The sequence below is a fragment of the Sorex araneus genome, chromosome 4 (assembly GCF_027595985.1).
Source record: "Sorex araneus isolate mSorAra2 chromosome 4, mSorAra2.pri, whole genome shotgun sequence".
In the NCBI taxonomy this organism is placed as follows: Eukaryota; Metazoa; Chordata; class Mammalia; order Eulipotyphla; family Soricidae; genus Sorex; species Sorex araneus.
Window position 1 is genome coordinate 52,707,483 of NC_073305.1, and position 16,370 is coordinate 52,723,852.

The 16,370-nt window shown below is 37.6% G+C and overlaps 1 protein-coding gene across 7 annotated transcripts in view; it reads right to left on the bottom strand.

Annotated features, from left to right (window-relative positions):
• The window catches only part of TASOR (transcription activation suppressor), a 67,777-nt gene extending 52,839 nt beyond the window's left edge, over positions 1-14,938 (bottom strand). For all 7 annotated transcript variants that reach the window (XM_055134521.1, XM_055134519.1, XM_055134520.1 and 4 more), the window contains exons 1-6: positions 14,581-14,938; positions 6,968-7,113; positions 4,767-4,859; positions 3,553-3,625; positions 3,045-3,136; positions 2,434-2,595 (exon numbers count right to left, since the gene is read on the bottom strand). In XM_055134521.1, the coding sequence (XP_054990496.1) occupies positions 2,434-2,595; positions 3,045-3,136; positions 3,553-3,625; positions 4,767-4,859; positions 6,968-7,113; positions 14,581-14,926 (912 nt within the window). In that variant the 5' untranslated portion in view covers positions 14,927-14,938. The remainder of the gene's footprint in view (positions 1-2,433; positions 2,596-3,044; positions 3,137-3,552; positions 3,626-4,766; positions 4,860-6,967; positions 7,114-14,580) is intronic.
• Between the last annotated feature and the right edge of the window lie 1,432 nt (positions 14,939-16,370).

Genomic DNA, 16,370 nt, shown 5'->3' on the forward strand with positions numbered 1-16,370 from the left:
ATACCCATGACCAATTTTCTACTGAAGGCAAGGGAGATCAATGAGCCCATGCTTTTCTAGGGCCAACTGTATGGTTTTCACATGTTAGAAAGAATAACAGTATTCTATTATAGTGAAACATCATATAAAGTTTGTGAATTAATATACTTCAAAGTATGTTTAATGTGTAATCAGTATCTGAATAAAGCTTAAATAATTAACTCAGAGCTAAGGGAATGGTTCAGTAGTAGAATGGCAGTCTTGTAAGGGTGAAGCTTCAAATTCTATCCCCAACACTGCTCCATATACCAACTGAGATCCCAGCAACACTGTTCTTTGGGATTCTTGGTGCATGCAACCAAGCCAGGTCATAAAAACAAAAGAAAAGGGGGCAGGTAAAGCAATAATAGCAAACTTAACTCTGAGTTTGCATCTTAGACAAATGTTAAGACAGAAAATATCAAGTTGTTCCGGTGTTGGCGTGGATGTGGAGAGAAAGGGATCCTCCTTCATTGCTGGTGGGAATGCTGACTGGTTCAGCCCTTTTGGAAAACAGTATGGACACTTCTCAAAAAATTAGAAATTGAGCTCCCATTTGACCCAGCAATACCACTTCTGGGAATATATCCCAGAGAGCCAAAAAAGTATAGTTGAAATGACATCTGCACTTGTATGTTCACTGCAGCACTGTTTACAATAGCCAGAATCTGGAAAAAAAACCTAGTGCCTGAGAACAGTGATTGGTTAAAAAGACTTTGGCACATCTATAAAATGGAATACTATGTAGCAGTTAAAAAAGATGAAGTCATGAAATTTGCATACAAGTGGATCAACATGGAAAGTATCATGCTAAGTGAAATGAGTCAGAAAGAGAGGGACAGACATAGAAAGACTGCACTCATCTTTGAAATATAGAGTAACAGAATGGGAGACTAATACCCAAGAATAGTCAAGATAAGTACCAGGAGGTTTGTTCCATGGCATGGAAGCCAGCCACACATGCTGGGGGAAAGGGCAGCCTAAATAGAGAAAGGAACACCAAGTAACGGGGGTCTGGAGGATCCGCTCAGGATGGGAGATGCGGGCTGAGTAGACTATAGACCGAACACGATGGCCACTCAATACCTCTACTGCAAATCACAACACCCAAAGGGAGAGAGAGAGAGAGAGAGCAAAAAGGAAAGCCCTGCCACAGAGGCAAGGTGGGGTGGAGGGGACTGGGTGGGGGTGGTAGGAGGGATGCTGGGATCATTGGTGGTGGAGAATGGGCACTGGTGGAGGGATAGGTACTCGATCATTGTATAACTGAAATGCAAGCACAAAAGTTTCTAAGTCTACAACTGTACCACATGGTGTTACGGTGTTTCACTAATAAAAAAATTGGAAATTGGGGGCTGGAGCAATAGTACAGCGGGTAGGGCGTTTGCCTGGCACACGGCTGACCCGATCTGATTCCCAGCATCTCATATGGTCCTCTGAGCACCGGAAGGGGTGATTTCTGAGTGCAGAGCCAGCAGTAACCCCTGTGCATTGCCAGATGTGACCCAAAAAGCAAAAAAAAAAAAAAAAAAAGGAAATTAAAATATCAAGTGGTTGATATACTACATAAACAAAAAAAATCTAGGGGTAAAAATCCGTTAAGTCACAGACCAGAGAGAGAATAATACAATGGGTAAGCTTTGCATGTGGCTGACCCAAATTCAATCCTCAGCACCATGTAATAACCTAGGCACTGCCAGGAGTGATCCTTAAACACAGAACCAGGAGTAAATCCTGAACACAGCCAGATGAGGACCAAGAGCAAAACACCAAAAGTTAATAGGAAAAAAGATGAATAAATTACTCCATATTTTATTTCATATGGGGGTTACAACTTTTTATTGAAGGATTAGTAGTAGTAGATCATCAGAGATCTTTCTAGGCCAGGGTCTTACCAAAACTTCAAAATGAGGTATGTTAGGGGCTGGAGCAATAATATAGCAGGTATGGTGCTTGCCTTGTGCATGGCTGACCCAAATTTGATCCCTGGCAGCAGATATGGTCCCCTGAACTGAATCTGCCTGGAGTGCCCCTGAGTGCAGAGACAGGAGTAAGCCCTGAGCATCACCAAGTATTGCCCCTCCTACCCCCACCTCACAAAAGAAGAGAACAGGCATATTAGGGTCAACAGTGAATAAAAAATATATAATAGAAGAGGCTAGAATTCACAGTCTACAGAGAGTGACTGGCAAAGGAATCTGATTATTTCTCTGTAAGTTTGAGGAGTCAACTATAAAACACTGGAAACAACGACCAAATAGAAAGGAGAGATTACTGTGAGAGTGGCAACGACAAGCAAAATCCAGAGTCAAGAGAGATATGGTGATAGCAAGAGTTGAAAGGGAGATACATTTTAAAGTATTTGGTTACCAACAGATATGTGCACACAATTCTAGAATAGACTCAGCAACATACCTGAGTAAGCTCATAGGCTCTATAAGCCAAAAGTGATGTTATTCTATTGGCATTTTTCGACATGTGGCATTCATGTTTTGGTGTTGGGTCCAAAGCACTTTTACTTAACATAGATTCCAAATTTTTTACACCCATGGGATCATAAATACTCTTTATTTTACCCTGTAATTACAAAAACCTTTTAAGTCAACCTAAATTTAACTACTGACTATATCAAAGTCTGATAGAGTATTTCTTCAAATAAAAAAAACACCATTAAGTTTTTCTTTATCAGTTAATTAAGTAACACCCCAAACTTCTTATCAGTAGTGAAATAGAAAGAAAAAATCTATGAGAAAATTTTTTATAATAAGCAAATAAAATTTTATTTACAATACTTTTATTCACAATACTTTTCACTAGCTTAAAGGACATTACCAAAATACTATCCTCTTTTCATAGAAAATTCTCTTTGGAAAGAAAAAGTCTTAGATCAAAGATTGCAAACCAATTTCAAAAGCATCTTTATTCTAAAACACTAGAAAAAATTAATCGTAATTTAATGAAAGCTTAGTGTCAACTAAAATTCAAACCAATTTTCATCTTTGATATAATATGAATGGTGATATTACCTTCATTATTTTAAAAATAACAACATCACCCATTGTCCCAGCTTCCAAAGGATTAGCTTGTAATAAATCAGCATATCTAGAAAGATAAACACCTAGCAAAGAAGAAAAAAATTTTAAGAATTTTAGTAAAGAGGACACAAGTACTAAAAAAATTCAAATGTTTAGCCTAATAAGAAAAATGTGTCATTAAAAATTTAAGGATGGGAAAACAGCTATTTTTAAAAATTGATAAAAACTGAAAAAAAACATGCACTAATCAAAAATTTCAAATTCTCTAGGAATACAGTAGACATTTTTAAGAAAAAGTATTTTTGATCAATTTGAAGAATGCAAAATCAGAATCAAATGCTAGAGAAACTTTTAAAATCTAGAAGCTGAAATTAGTCTCATTTTTGGCAACCTGAAAAAATATATGAACTCACTCATAAGAACTATACCGAAATCAGATTATATAGTTTTAAATGACAACTTAATGTAGAACGAGAAAAAGAAAAAAAAAAAAGATTACCCATGGAAGGATTGCCAAGAATTGTTATTTTGGACTGGCCCACTTGTAATCCTTTTTCACACACACTTTGAACCTAAATAAAGAAACACTGTATTTTACAATTATAATACATTAACAATAAAGAAAATATTTAATCTGTTTTTAAATAAAACCTAAGCTTCTAAACTATGCATTATCTCTATCACAGAAATCTTATTTCTATGCCAGATCATAACTAAATAGCAATATGAAAACTGACTTATACTTCCAGTGTAATCATACATGGAATTCATTTTTGTTTACGCTAGATCAAATATATATTTGGAATACTTGCCATTCACATTTACAGATGTTTCTTGTAGAAAAACATGGAACCAGGAAATTATTCACTTATTTATTTTGCTTTTTTGGGTAACAGCAGTGCTCAAATGACCATGCAGTATCAGAGACTGAACTAGAACTCTTAAAATGGCAAAGCATTTGCTCTCTTCCTCTAAGCTATTTTCCCAACCACACAAAAATATTTTGAGACAAAGTAATCCCATCTAAACATCTTTAAAGGACAAAAGAATATGATAAATATAGAGGGCAGGAGATAGTATAAGGTAGGTATGATATAAATATGCAGGGCATGAGATAGTACAAGGTAGGCACTTGCATTGCATGCAGCCAACCTCTGAAACCAAATATGACACCTGAAACACTAGGTAATTACTGATCAAGAGGCAGAAACAGTCCCTGAATATTGTTAGGTGTAGTCCCAACAGCACCCCACAACCCCCACAACAAAACCCAACTCAAGTATGCAAGATAATCCATGGAAAGAAAAATTATTCATTGTCAATATCAAGCACATTCTAAAAAAAGAAAATAAGCAATGAACAGATTTTTTTAAAAAACAAATCAAATAAGGGTAGAGAGGGAAACAGATGTCTGGTGGAAGGTGTAGTGTTGGAACATTATATGCATGAAACTACCATTAATAGTACTGCAAGTCATGGTGCCACAAATAAAATTAAAACAAAATTCTAATTAATAAATTATAAAAGATACCTTGCCCAAATAATTTCTTTCACTTTCAATAAAGGAAAGGTTATATTTATCTTACACTGTTAATTGAAAAATTTGTGACTTAGAATAAAAAATCGTCAAATTGCATGTTTTTTTAAGTCGGGAATCAGGTATGAGGCCTCACAGAAAGCTTTAAATGTCACTATAAAATGGATTTCACTCACCTGATATCGATCAACCATGAGAAATGCATAGGATTCTGAAAGTTCTTTATCTAAACGACCATCAAATTTCAGTTCTCTTCGCTTTTCTGTAAACTAAAAGAAATTAAATCTGTATCAACTCCTTAGCATGCAATTACAGTTTCTTAAAGTTTAAACTTAATTGCAGAGGGAGCTGAAGCGATAGTACAGTGGGTAGGGTATTTGCCTTGCACGAGGAAGACCAACATGACCCCTGCCATCCCATAGGGTCCCCTCAAGCACCAGCAGAAGTAATTCCTAAGCACAGAGCCAGGAGTAACCCTTGAGCATCACAGCATCAAAAAGTAAAAAAAAAATTTTTTTCCAGAAATTTTATTTCCAAAATATTCTAGACCAAAACAGTTTTTTCCTCTTCCTATAGACTCTGCTTCTATTTTCCCGTTAAAATTGGGTCATGCCCTTTAGCACCCAGTGTTTATCAATTTTAAGTACATTTTTATTAAAATTTTACCACCGCCAAATTCTCCCATATAATACATGCCTTAGTTTCTTTAGGGGGTGGAAGGGGAAAGGAGAGGGGAAAATAAATTGGCAATACTTGACAGTGCTCATTGATTACTCCTGGTTGTGCTGAAAGGACTATATGTAGTGCTGGAGATCTAACCAGAGTCAAATGCTTGCAAGGCAAAAGTCTTATCCCTGTATTAATTCTCCGGCTCTTAACTCTATTCTTAATGCCAAGTATACTTAGTAACAATACATGCTCAACCATACTTTCAGGATAGAAGAGCGACTTGGTCTTACATATCTGAACTGTGTATCACCCTAAACTAATGATTATCACTCTTAGATACAAATAAATATATTCAAAACATGGAGCCCGTAACTACTAGATTTACATGCAGAATTCGGGTCAGTACTGTGCTCTAATAATTAGATTCTCATATAAAATTAACTACTCAGGCTGGAGAGATAATACAAGAGTTGAGGCACTGGTCCTGCCAACCCCAGATCTGATCCCCGTTTCCTTGAGCACAGAACCAGAAGTAGCTCCTGAGCACCTGAGTTGTGATAAATGTGGCACAACTCCCTTCATCTCCCTCCAAAATTAACAACCTGCTATGAAACTATGAAATGACATGAAAATACATGAACTACTCTGTATGTCAGTAACATTCATCCACTTTAGAGATCCTTTCAAAGTTAAATTCTTATAGCACTAGAACAAATTACAAAAGTATAAAATCAATTGTATTCTATGTCCACTAGAATGCAACATAAATAGCCAACATTGCAAAGCGTTATTTACAAAAATAGGGGCATTCCCAATGGAGACCCAAGCCAAAAGTATGAGTAGAGGGTGGCACGCAGTGCCAGTAACTAAATTCAGACATACATAAGGCATTTGCTCTATCACTGAAACTAGTATCCTAGTCCAAAATATCAAATATTTTAAAGTATCTTATTTCTATTCCGTTTACACATGCTTTGCCTAAATCAGCACCCAAAGAGTTGTCTAATTTGTATATAAAATTTAAATTTACTATATAAAATACTCAGCCATTCCCCTTTATGTTTTCTGAGAACTTCTACTGGTCACATTAAGGTAATTCATCAACAAGGCAATAATTGGAAAAGAGCAATGCATATTATAAAGCATGCATTTGATTAATCTTCCAACTTAATTGCATTGTTTCCATTCAATTAGCATGTACTCAATAAACCAGAAAGTCTTGCTACGATTTTACAATTAAGTCATTATGCAATAAATCATTCCTATAGTAAGATTATTATTATCTTGAGGGCCATATTCAGCAGTGCTCAGGGCTTACATTTGGGGATCACTCCTGGCTATGTTTTTGGGACCATATGTGGTGCTGGGGATCCATCAAGTTGACCATGTGGAAGGCAATTTGCAAAGCAATAGGCAACTTGCAAGGCAATATTAAATCTTAGAACTACCTCTTCGGTTTAAAATTCAGTTTTAGTAAAAGAATTTACATAATTATGTATCAATTTAATAGAGCAACTAAATGTAGGGGTATATCAACAATGTTTGAGCTGGAGGAAGGGAAGATATTGTCATTCGAAAACTTGTTTTCCCTTCTATAATTTGGCTTCCCTAAAAACTAATGGCATTTTTTCAGAAAAGGAAAAAGCACATTCCATGCTAGAAACTGGATTCTGAAGAATCTCATTAATGGGTACAACTTAAAACATACCTCCTTTTCCAAAAGTTCATTGTGTACCAAGCAAGCATATTTGTAGTTAAAATTTGTTATAGAGGTTGGTTCAAGGTAAGATGAATGCAGAATATTTAAGACATCTTCAAATTCTCGAGAGCCAGGAGTTAATACCTGGAAAAGTGCTAAAATAAAAATACATTAATTTTAAGATTTCATTTAAAATAGCTTTTTAATATTTTTAAAGTCTATAAACTTTTAAATTTTTTTTAAAGAAACACCCAGGCTATCTTATGATATGCAAAAATGATACTTATTAATTCACTGACGAAATAGTAAAACCAGCTGTCTACATACTCAATTTCTTCACCAATAAGCATCTGGCAGTATACATGAAGACAAGGTGATTACTATTCTGCAATCTACATTAGAAAATCTATATTATTAAATAATTCTCCTAAAAGCCAGTGCATAAACTCAATTTATCTCAATTCCTACTAGTTTGTACTGAAGTAGTATGTCTAAGGACCCTTTAAGTTAAATGTTAAAATGCTCCTGGGTATAAACTATGATAGCATAAAAACATTTAAGATACTTAAAAGTTTATGAAATGATTCAATTTGGTTATCAATGTCTAAATGAGAATAGATACCTACTAGTTTCTTATATTATCAACATAATATAAAGGACATTTTTTTATAAAGACTTAATGAGATGTTAAGATACAGAGTTGTATTTTATTTTATCTGGAGTCAGAACTGGACTAAAATACCAGATATGACATTTACCAGTTTTGTGAAGGACCTTAGGTAAACCAATTACTTAAAACTCTATTCTCTATCTGTGAAAAGGAGAATCACCATATACTATATGTCACAAGTGAGAAAACACATGAATAAAGGTTTAATACTGCATCTGATACAAAAACAATAAAAAAAATTTATGGCTCAATCCTTCAACTACTCCAAAACCACATTTAATTTTTCTAGCACTAAAGTCAATTGTAACTCATTCTTGGACTACTGGATTACTCATTATTAACCCCAAATTTGCCTTTTCTACATGAAGTAATTTTACTATTTTACATATCAAATCTATACTTTAAGACCATAATCAGTGTTCTACTTATATACACTTTAAAGGTAACAGACAACTGTAAAGTAGTAAAAGATCTTTTTTCTATGTTTTTCTACACATCGGTATTGAAGGTCTTGAAGGGCATGATGTTAAATAATATATCCATTAACCCACCAAGCTATAAATGCATTCAAACATTTATTGATTGCGAGCTCTACAAAAGTAGGAACTATGTTTACCTTGTTCATTAGTCTAAAACCAATAGTAAAACTGAGAGCACATAACCCAAGTTGAATCACTAAGTGAAGAAAATGAGAACGAAATTTGCAAAGATCTTCCTTTATATTGAATTTAAATATTTTACAGTATATTGTTTTTTAAACCAATATATTGGTTTTTAAAGTTTGTCTTGCAAGTTCAGTAACTCAGTAACACAAAAATCAAAAACTAAAAAGAAGGAAACATTACAATCTCTTAAATCAGTTTTATAGGATATGGTAGGATAAAAACATTTTCTTTGTCACAACTGCCCACTTGGGTAAAACTTGGCAAGATCTGGAATAATCTTTGTATTATTGGGCCAATGAACCAAGCATGATTTTCAGTTGGGTTTTATGTATAATGGATTTTTATGTTTCTAGACTAACAAAGTGATTTCAAATAAAATGCATCTAAAGTATAACATACCCTCACATTCTTATGACAGACTTGAGTCTACAAAAAGTTTCAGTCACATTCAACTCTATTTCTGCCATCAAATAAGTGAAGTTAAAGCATACAAATTTCATACATTAATATTCAAATTATTCTCAAAAGTATAAACATTTCTGTTCCATTACAAGGCAATATCATATAGATGTACATCAAAGTAACTAAAGTAGACTATCATGGGGAAAAACTTGTGAAGATACAGTAAAAAAAGTGCAAGATTACTGATTTAGTTAGGTTGAGTCAGAATTATCTTTTTCCCAATCATTATTTATACAAAACCTAAATGATGATGCAACTCTTAAGAGGAACGAGTCACTGTTCTTGCATTGATAATTAAAAATTTAACACGTGTATGCTTTGATTATATATTCTAAGATGATCTACTTTGTCCCTAATTCTTTTATAGGAATATCCTTATCAATATATCCTATCACTTCTTATATATCACAATCTTATTCAGGGATAATTAACTGAGGAAATAATATGACTACCCAAATTGACGGGGCAGGGGGGTTAAATATTTTAATGTTTCACAAAAATATTTTAATGTTTTAATGTTTCATTATTCTCCAGAAATTCTAACAATTACTGAGTCTAATCATTAGATCATTAATCCTTTTCAGACTTTATACCAACAACTTTAAATGAAATGCATCACCGCATTTAAATTGTCAAAACTTCCAAAAATGTTTATTATATACACTTCACAAATGAAACCACTAACATCTGACTTGGGCCCAAGTTTCACAATGAACGAATTAGACAGAGAGGATTCAACCTCAGGTTTTCTGACTCCAAATCTTGAGAACTTTAAGTAAAAGGAAACTATATATCTGTATGTCTAACAGCTGAAAAATACCATTCTAAGTAATGGAAAAAATTATTCTTATTTAAAACCAGAAAATCATGAAGAACAGTTAGTCATTGAAGATTAGCTGAGAAAGAACAAAAAATTTAACATCTAATGCTGTGCTAGATGCATTCACATGTTTTCTCAATTCTTTTCTCTCAATTTATCAGGGTCATAAATTGAAGACTTTTGGATTTATTAGGGTTATAACAATCTTTCACATATTATATAAGTTTTATTTACAGAATTTTGAAAAATATTTCAGAAAGATGGTTGAGTTAGTTGCTGATTATAATTCCTAAGGTATTACTAATAAATAAAATTGGTTATAGACTTATAAAATTGAAGATTTAGATACAAGTTGGAAGATTTATAGTTCAGATGAGACCATTATTTCACAGATAGAACTAGAATTCAGGTTTGCTCATTAGTCTATTTCATCATGAAGTATTTTTTATTACTGGTAGCATATAATGTATACTTGAGAATTTAAGAAGTTGGAATACAAAATTTCTCTCATCAAAATAGGAATTTTGTTGCTTAATCAAAGAAACATTTCTTCATTTTCAACAATTTAGTGGGTAATGCCAATCTCTTTGTATTAAACTATATATATGCAAATAATCATATATATACATATAGGTAAAAATAAGTTAAATTTTTAAAAGACGGATCACTCATCAAGGCAATATAAAAATATATTCTAATTTAAAATAAATTATCAAAAAGAGGGAATAAGTAATGAGATTGAAAATCACATATGATTTGTGATACCAATTTCATCTCAGTACTAATGATTACAACAAATATCCATTGGTTCCTCACAGTAATTTACTTGAGCTGTTTTAAAAAATCAATTCTTTCACTCTAATAAAATTGCTATAGACATAATACTTTAGAAATGGGTATTCCATTTCTAAATTAAGGTTGAACATAGTGTAGAATTAGGAATGAATATGCTGCTGGCAGAGATCTAGAATTAAGAACAAATACTGAACTGTTGGTTTTTGTGGTACTGCATAAGTGGTCAAGGAAAATTTTACTTTCACTACGTAAAACTTAATTGCATCAATTAAATGTTTGATACGGATAAGTGGATTCTGCTTATACTTTCAAGATCTGTTTTTTCCTAATATATGAGTCTGTTACTTAGAAACACCATGCATATTTAAGGAGAATGCCCCCCTAAATTTTCAAAAAATTATGTCACACCTACTAAGATTATAGGGAAAGATGGATGTTGGAGAGCTCTTAATTCTCCTGGCCTGGAACAGTACATACAAAAGATTCATGAAAGTAGATAAGCTGTGAGACTCCCTTGTGTCCCACAGAAAACAATAGCCAATTTACAGAAAGTGAATCTCAATATTTCATTTCCCAAGAACTTTGAAGGGAAAAAAATTTTCATCAAATGCTATCACCTATTTTAATCTTTATGACTTAAGTTTTAGACCAAAAGTATAGTGAAACATCTGATGACAAAATGCAATTCCACTTTGGTTATATTTTAAGAATATCATTATTACTAAAAAAGTTGGTCCATTCAATTGCTAACACATACACATGAGAAGAATAAAATTTTACTGTCAATAAACACTGTCAGTATGGCCAGAGCAACAGTACAGGAGGTAGAGCGCTTGCCTTCCATATGGACCACCAGGGTTCGATCCCCAGCATCACATATGGTCCCCCGAGCACCACAAGGAGTAATTCCTGAGTGTAGAGCATGAAATTACCCTTGAGCATCAGCGGGTATGACCCAAAAAAGAAAAAAGAAAAAGAATTAAATTAAAAATAAAGGTTGTCAGTACTGCTGAATGTCCTAACTTTGTAATATTTGAATATCATTTTTGAAATTCAAATTCTACAAGGCTAGATATACTAAATGTTTCTAAATCCAACAAAGATTAAAAACAAACTCAGTTGGACTGTAGATACAGAGATTAGGCCACTTGCCTTGCAAGTGGCTGACCCCAGTTCGATTCCTGGCCCCACAGAGGGTCTTCAGAGCACAGTCAAATGCCCTGATCACTGTGGGTGTGGCCCAAGTCGCACCCCCAAAGTAAAATTAAACTTTCCTTTTAGGATATCAAATTAAAGCTAAAATTTTCGTATCCTTAAAAACAAAGTCTTGTTAACAGTGACTGGTGGTAAATACTCATCAACGAAGTTCACATTTGATGAACTCCATGATTTAGTAGTGTGACCTTGGGCAAGCTGTTTAACCTCTAGGTACTAGTTTCCCCATCTATAAAATGGAAATACCATCTACCATGTAAGATTTTCAAAATTCAGTTAGTATGTGTAAACTGACAACAATGTCTAGAACTTATCAAGCACTACAAAGTGCCATTATTGTCTAATCAGTACAGTAGTATCTGGAATGCCATGTTACTGTTAAGACCAAGAAAAACAAATTTGTATCAGTGTCTACTTTCAAAATACTTTCAAAACACCAATAAATCTCAAGCCCTAACCTTGAATTTGCCTGGAAAAGAATAGTCACAAGCAAAGAACTGCAATACTTTTAAAATAACTACAACAATCTCTGATACTAAGTTTTGAGGGATCTACTGAAAATGTTCAAAATTTATGATGTGACTCAAGACTAGAATTCCTAATCAGAACCTATACTGTGATCATTTTTTAACAAAAAATAATACTGCTATAAAACTAACAGTACCAAATGCACTGCTTCTGAGAAAGCATTTTTTAAAATAGTAGCTTCACTTTTTCACTAGATTTTGTCACCAAGAACTACCATAATTCAGCTTGGATATGGACAGAGCCCATAATGGCAAAGTAGCTGCCTTTTTAAAAAAACTCTATTAAAATTTTTAAAGCACTATTTAAATGTTACTGCTCAATGAATAAACAAATAGACAATGATTTATTTCGCTGAATATTAAAAAAAAATTCCAGACTGCTATATTTCCCTTTCTATAACCTCCATGACTGAAGAAAGCGAACAACCTTTTGTCTCAAGTAATAATGGGAAAAATAAATTTTCCCCAAGGAGTGTCAGACTCAGGAGGAAAACAACTAGGTTTTATATTTCCTAATCCCCTAATTAGACCCACTTTTAGTATGTTCAATTTCAGTCGATTTTACAGTAACGTCCGGATATACCTAATTAACACACATACAATGCCATTTGACATTTCCTAGTGCCATCCCTTTCAGACTGAACTATGAGGGTTTTGAGGTCAATTATAGGTGTTATTGCAAGTGAAAGGGTTTATGATATGCCATAAATTATACTACTGGGCACTTAAAACCTTCAAAAACATAAACTTAGGGCTGGAGAGATAGCTCAACCGGCTGAAGCATGTCTTGCATGCAGAAGGCCTAGATTTGATCCCTGGCACCGCATGGTCTGCCCAGCACAGAAATGGGTTATCCGTGAGTACGACTGGTGTGGCCCAAAGGAAAAGAAGGGGAAAGAAAATGAGAGAAAGGAGGAAAGAAGAGAGATTTCAATATTTTATTAGGCTTTAATAAAAGGTCAATTTCCTACCTCGTAACCAGTGCCCATCCGAAGGTAGGTCCAATATCCTATACGATACCAAATGAAAATATGGGCATCTAACTTTCCTCATAAAGATATCACATCTGAAGTAAACCAGCATTGCCAATTTTGACCTTTACAAGTATCCTCTTGATCCCGAAAATGACATCAACTCAAAACATACATCTAAAAACATTACTCATGCTTGTGCATAAAAGGTAATCTCATCTTTATATAGTTTCTCACATCAAGGCTGTCCTTGGCTGTGTCTGCCAAACATAAATTAAATTTGCCTTTATTTGTAGATTACTAAATCAAGGAAGTCTCAATCTATCTGTGATAAATAGAGCTCACTGGTTGAAAGGAAGCACAAGTGCTTCACTCAAGACTCACTAAGATTCTAGCTGCAAGCAAAAAATTTCAATTATTTAAGTAAACCGTGAAAAACTGAACAACGTGGAAAACAAAAAAAGGCTAGGTGGACTAAATCCAGAATACAAACAGATCACTGGATAGTCAAAAATGTGTAAAGCTATACTAATTTTGATCTTCCTTAGAATGGTTACTAACGGTAGGTTTAAAAAAAGGTAAGTGTATTTCATATATAACTATTCCCATACTGGTTCCCAGAACCAAACTGGGCTTTATTATTATTCTGGTTTTCAATCTAAAGTTCTCATCTATAAGATCAAGGGCGACTCTTGGGCATAAACTAACCTTTCCATCTTTTCCCATTGGGAGATTACTGCACCAAGAACCTACCTTCCCATCCTTGCCCAATACAAAACAAGACATACTGAGCTTGGCTTTAAAAAGAGCAAGACCTATTGAATCTGATGCTTCCAGATCAAGGAGGAAAAGAAGAGGAAAACAAAAACAAAAACAAAAAAACTCTGCATGGAAATGAAGTGTGATGGCAAAGAGCAGTGCATGGATCACATCTAAAGGCGATTGCTAAACAAGGGGAAGACGCTGACATCAAGCCAATTTCAAGTAGACACATAAAGCTGGAGGATTTCCATAGGGAGAAGCACTTGTGATCCTCAGAACGCAGTGGCTTTGGCGCAAGCCCCAGAATCCATGGCCACAGGCTATCTCCACCGCGAGACTTCTCAGAAGCATCCTTAAGATACATCCGCTCCTCGGCTTTCGGGGGGCTGGGAGGGAGGGGCGCCGCGCACCATCTTTCCTCTCGGGGAGCTGCAGCCTTATGGACAAGCTTCCGACCTGGGCGCCTTCCGACTTCCTCGGGGAGCGGGGGAGCAGGGAAGCGTGTTCTCCCGCTTTCCTGTCCTCTCGCGCCAAGCGCGGCAGCAGCAGCCGAGCGGGCCGTGGAGTGCGCGGAGAGGGGCGGCGCCGCATGCGTGTTTACGTGTCTCGGATGGGTGCGGGGAAGCGGAGACGAGAGAGGTTCTAATGAAAAGATGGAGGGGGGAGGGAGGAGGAGAGAGAGAGAGAGGAGAGAGAGAGAGAGAGAGAGGGGTTGGGGAGGAAGGGAAGCACCACCTTTCTTTTCTCTGCTCTTCCTGGGGATCTGAAAACTCCTCCTAACGGGCCTTTCGGGCTCTTCTGGGCCTTTGGGCGGAGGCGCCGCGCCCGCTTCTGGGGCGCCTTGAGGCGGCTCGTGGCCGAGGGCCGGGCTGGCCTCGGCCGCTGCCGCGGTCTCCTCAGGCCCCGCCGCTCCGCCGAGCTCCGCGATGCTGAGGCGGCCGCCGTCACCGCCGCCGCCGCCATTTTGTGGGGAGGACTCGAGCTCCGGAAGCGACTGCTTCATCTCGTCGTCGCCGCCGCCGCCACTCGACCAGCTCGCGTTCCTCCGCTGAGAGGCCTTGGTCTCCGCCGCAGTCGCCATCGCGCGGCGTGAGGAGCTCCGGGAAGATTCGGCTTCCAAGGTCGCTGGGGGGGTGGGGGGGAAGGGGCGGCGGGCCGGCCTCGCCGCCGAGCTGCTCTCAGCCCACCCACCCCCTTCCCCCCGCGGCGGTGGGCCGCGTACCCAACCCAGCAACCTCTAGGGGACCCCCGAAGCGGGTGCCCCGACTCTGCCACCCGACCCCTGGAGCCGCTCCTCGCTCTAGAGAGTTCTTCGGCTGGCCCCGCCACTCAACGTGCTCGCGTCGGGGCCGGGAGTGGGCGGGGTCAGCGCGGGTCGTTCCGCCAATGGGAGCGCTGCGCCCGCCTCTGCGGATGCCGTGAGGCAGCGCCGGAGGGCGGAGCCTCGGGACTCCCGAGCCCGCCAAAAGGGGAGATGGCAATGCCGGGTGATCACCTCGACGCCACGACCAGTTGTCGTGTGGATGGGCCTCGAGACGAGCCGTGCAGTTGACCCGTGCGACCGGCGAGCGCGACGAGCCTGGCAAGGCCCGCGGAACGTTGGCGACGCCTCTTTTCCGGGCAGGATTCCACCCACTTTCGGCACTTGAGTTACCGTGGCCAAAACCCGATGGACTGATCCCAGGTTTGAGAAATAATTGCATATAAAAGCCTGGAAAGGAGATAAAGAGAGGAGGCTGCTGTGATAAGGACCTGAAACCCTCAGGGCTGACTTTCCCTGAGGAAGGTCATTCTCACCGGGATTTAGATTCTGTTTACTGTCCACACCTCCTCTTTTGTCATAAATAACCCAGTGGGATCCATTCATCATGCAGTAAGTACTTGGAATGCTTTGATAGATCTACAGCTTAGTATTACAGTTTGATTCTGGGGCTGGAGCGGTAGTACGGGGGGATAAAGCGCCTGTCTTGCAGACCTCTGACCTTGGTTAGATCATTGGCTTGGCTGATCCCTTCCCTATTCTACCCAGCACCTCCGAGAGACCTCTGAGCACAAAGCTAGAAACAACACCTGGTGTGGATCCAAAACAAAAACCAAAAGGATTCTGCCAAGTCAAAGGGGCGCCAGTGGTAGCTTTTCAACTTTCCTTTCATATTTTCAGCTTTCCTATAAATTGTGTGTTAATTTATAAACGTTTGCAGTCACATTTAAAATGGAACGAGGAAATAGGGGTTAAGGGCTTCTGATAGTGCCTTGATCACATGTTGCCTGAAAGCAATCACATTCACACACAGTCTCCAAAAATTTAAAATATACAGCAAGATCTTGGATGTGGCTCGGCAGTAAACATGGGTTTAATCCCCTTTGATACACACACAGACCAGAGCGATAGCACAGCAGGTAGGGCATTTGCCTTGCACATGGCCGACCTGGGTTCAATTCCTTTGTCCCTCTCGGAGAGCCCGGCAAGCTACTAAGAGTATCCTGCCCGGCAAGCTACTTGTGGCGTATTCAATATGCCAGAA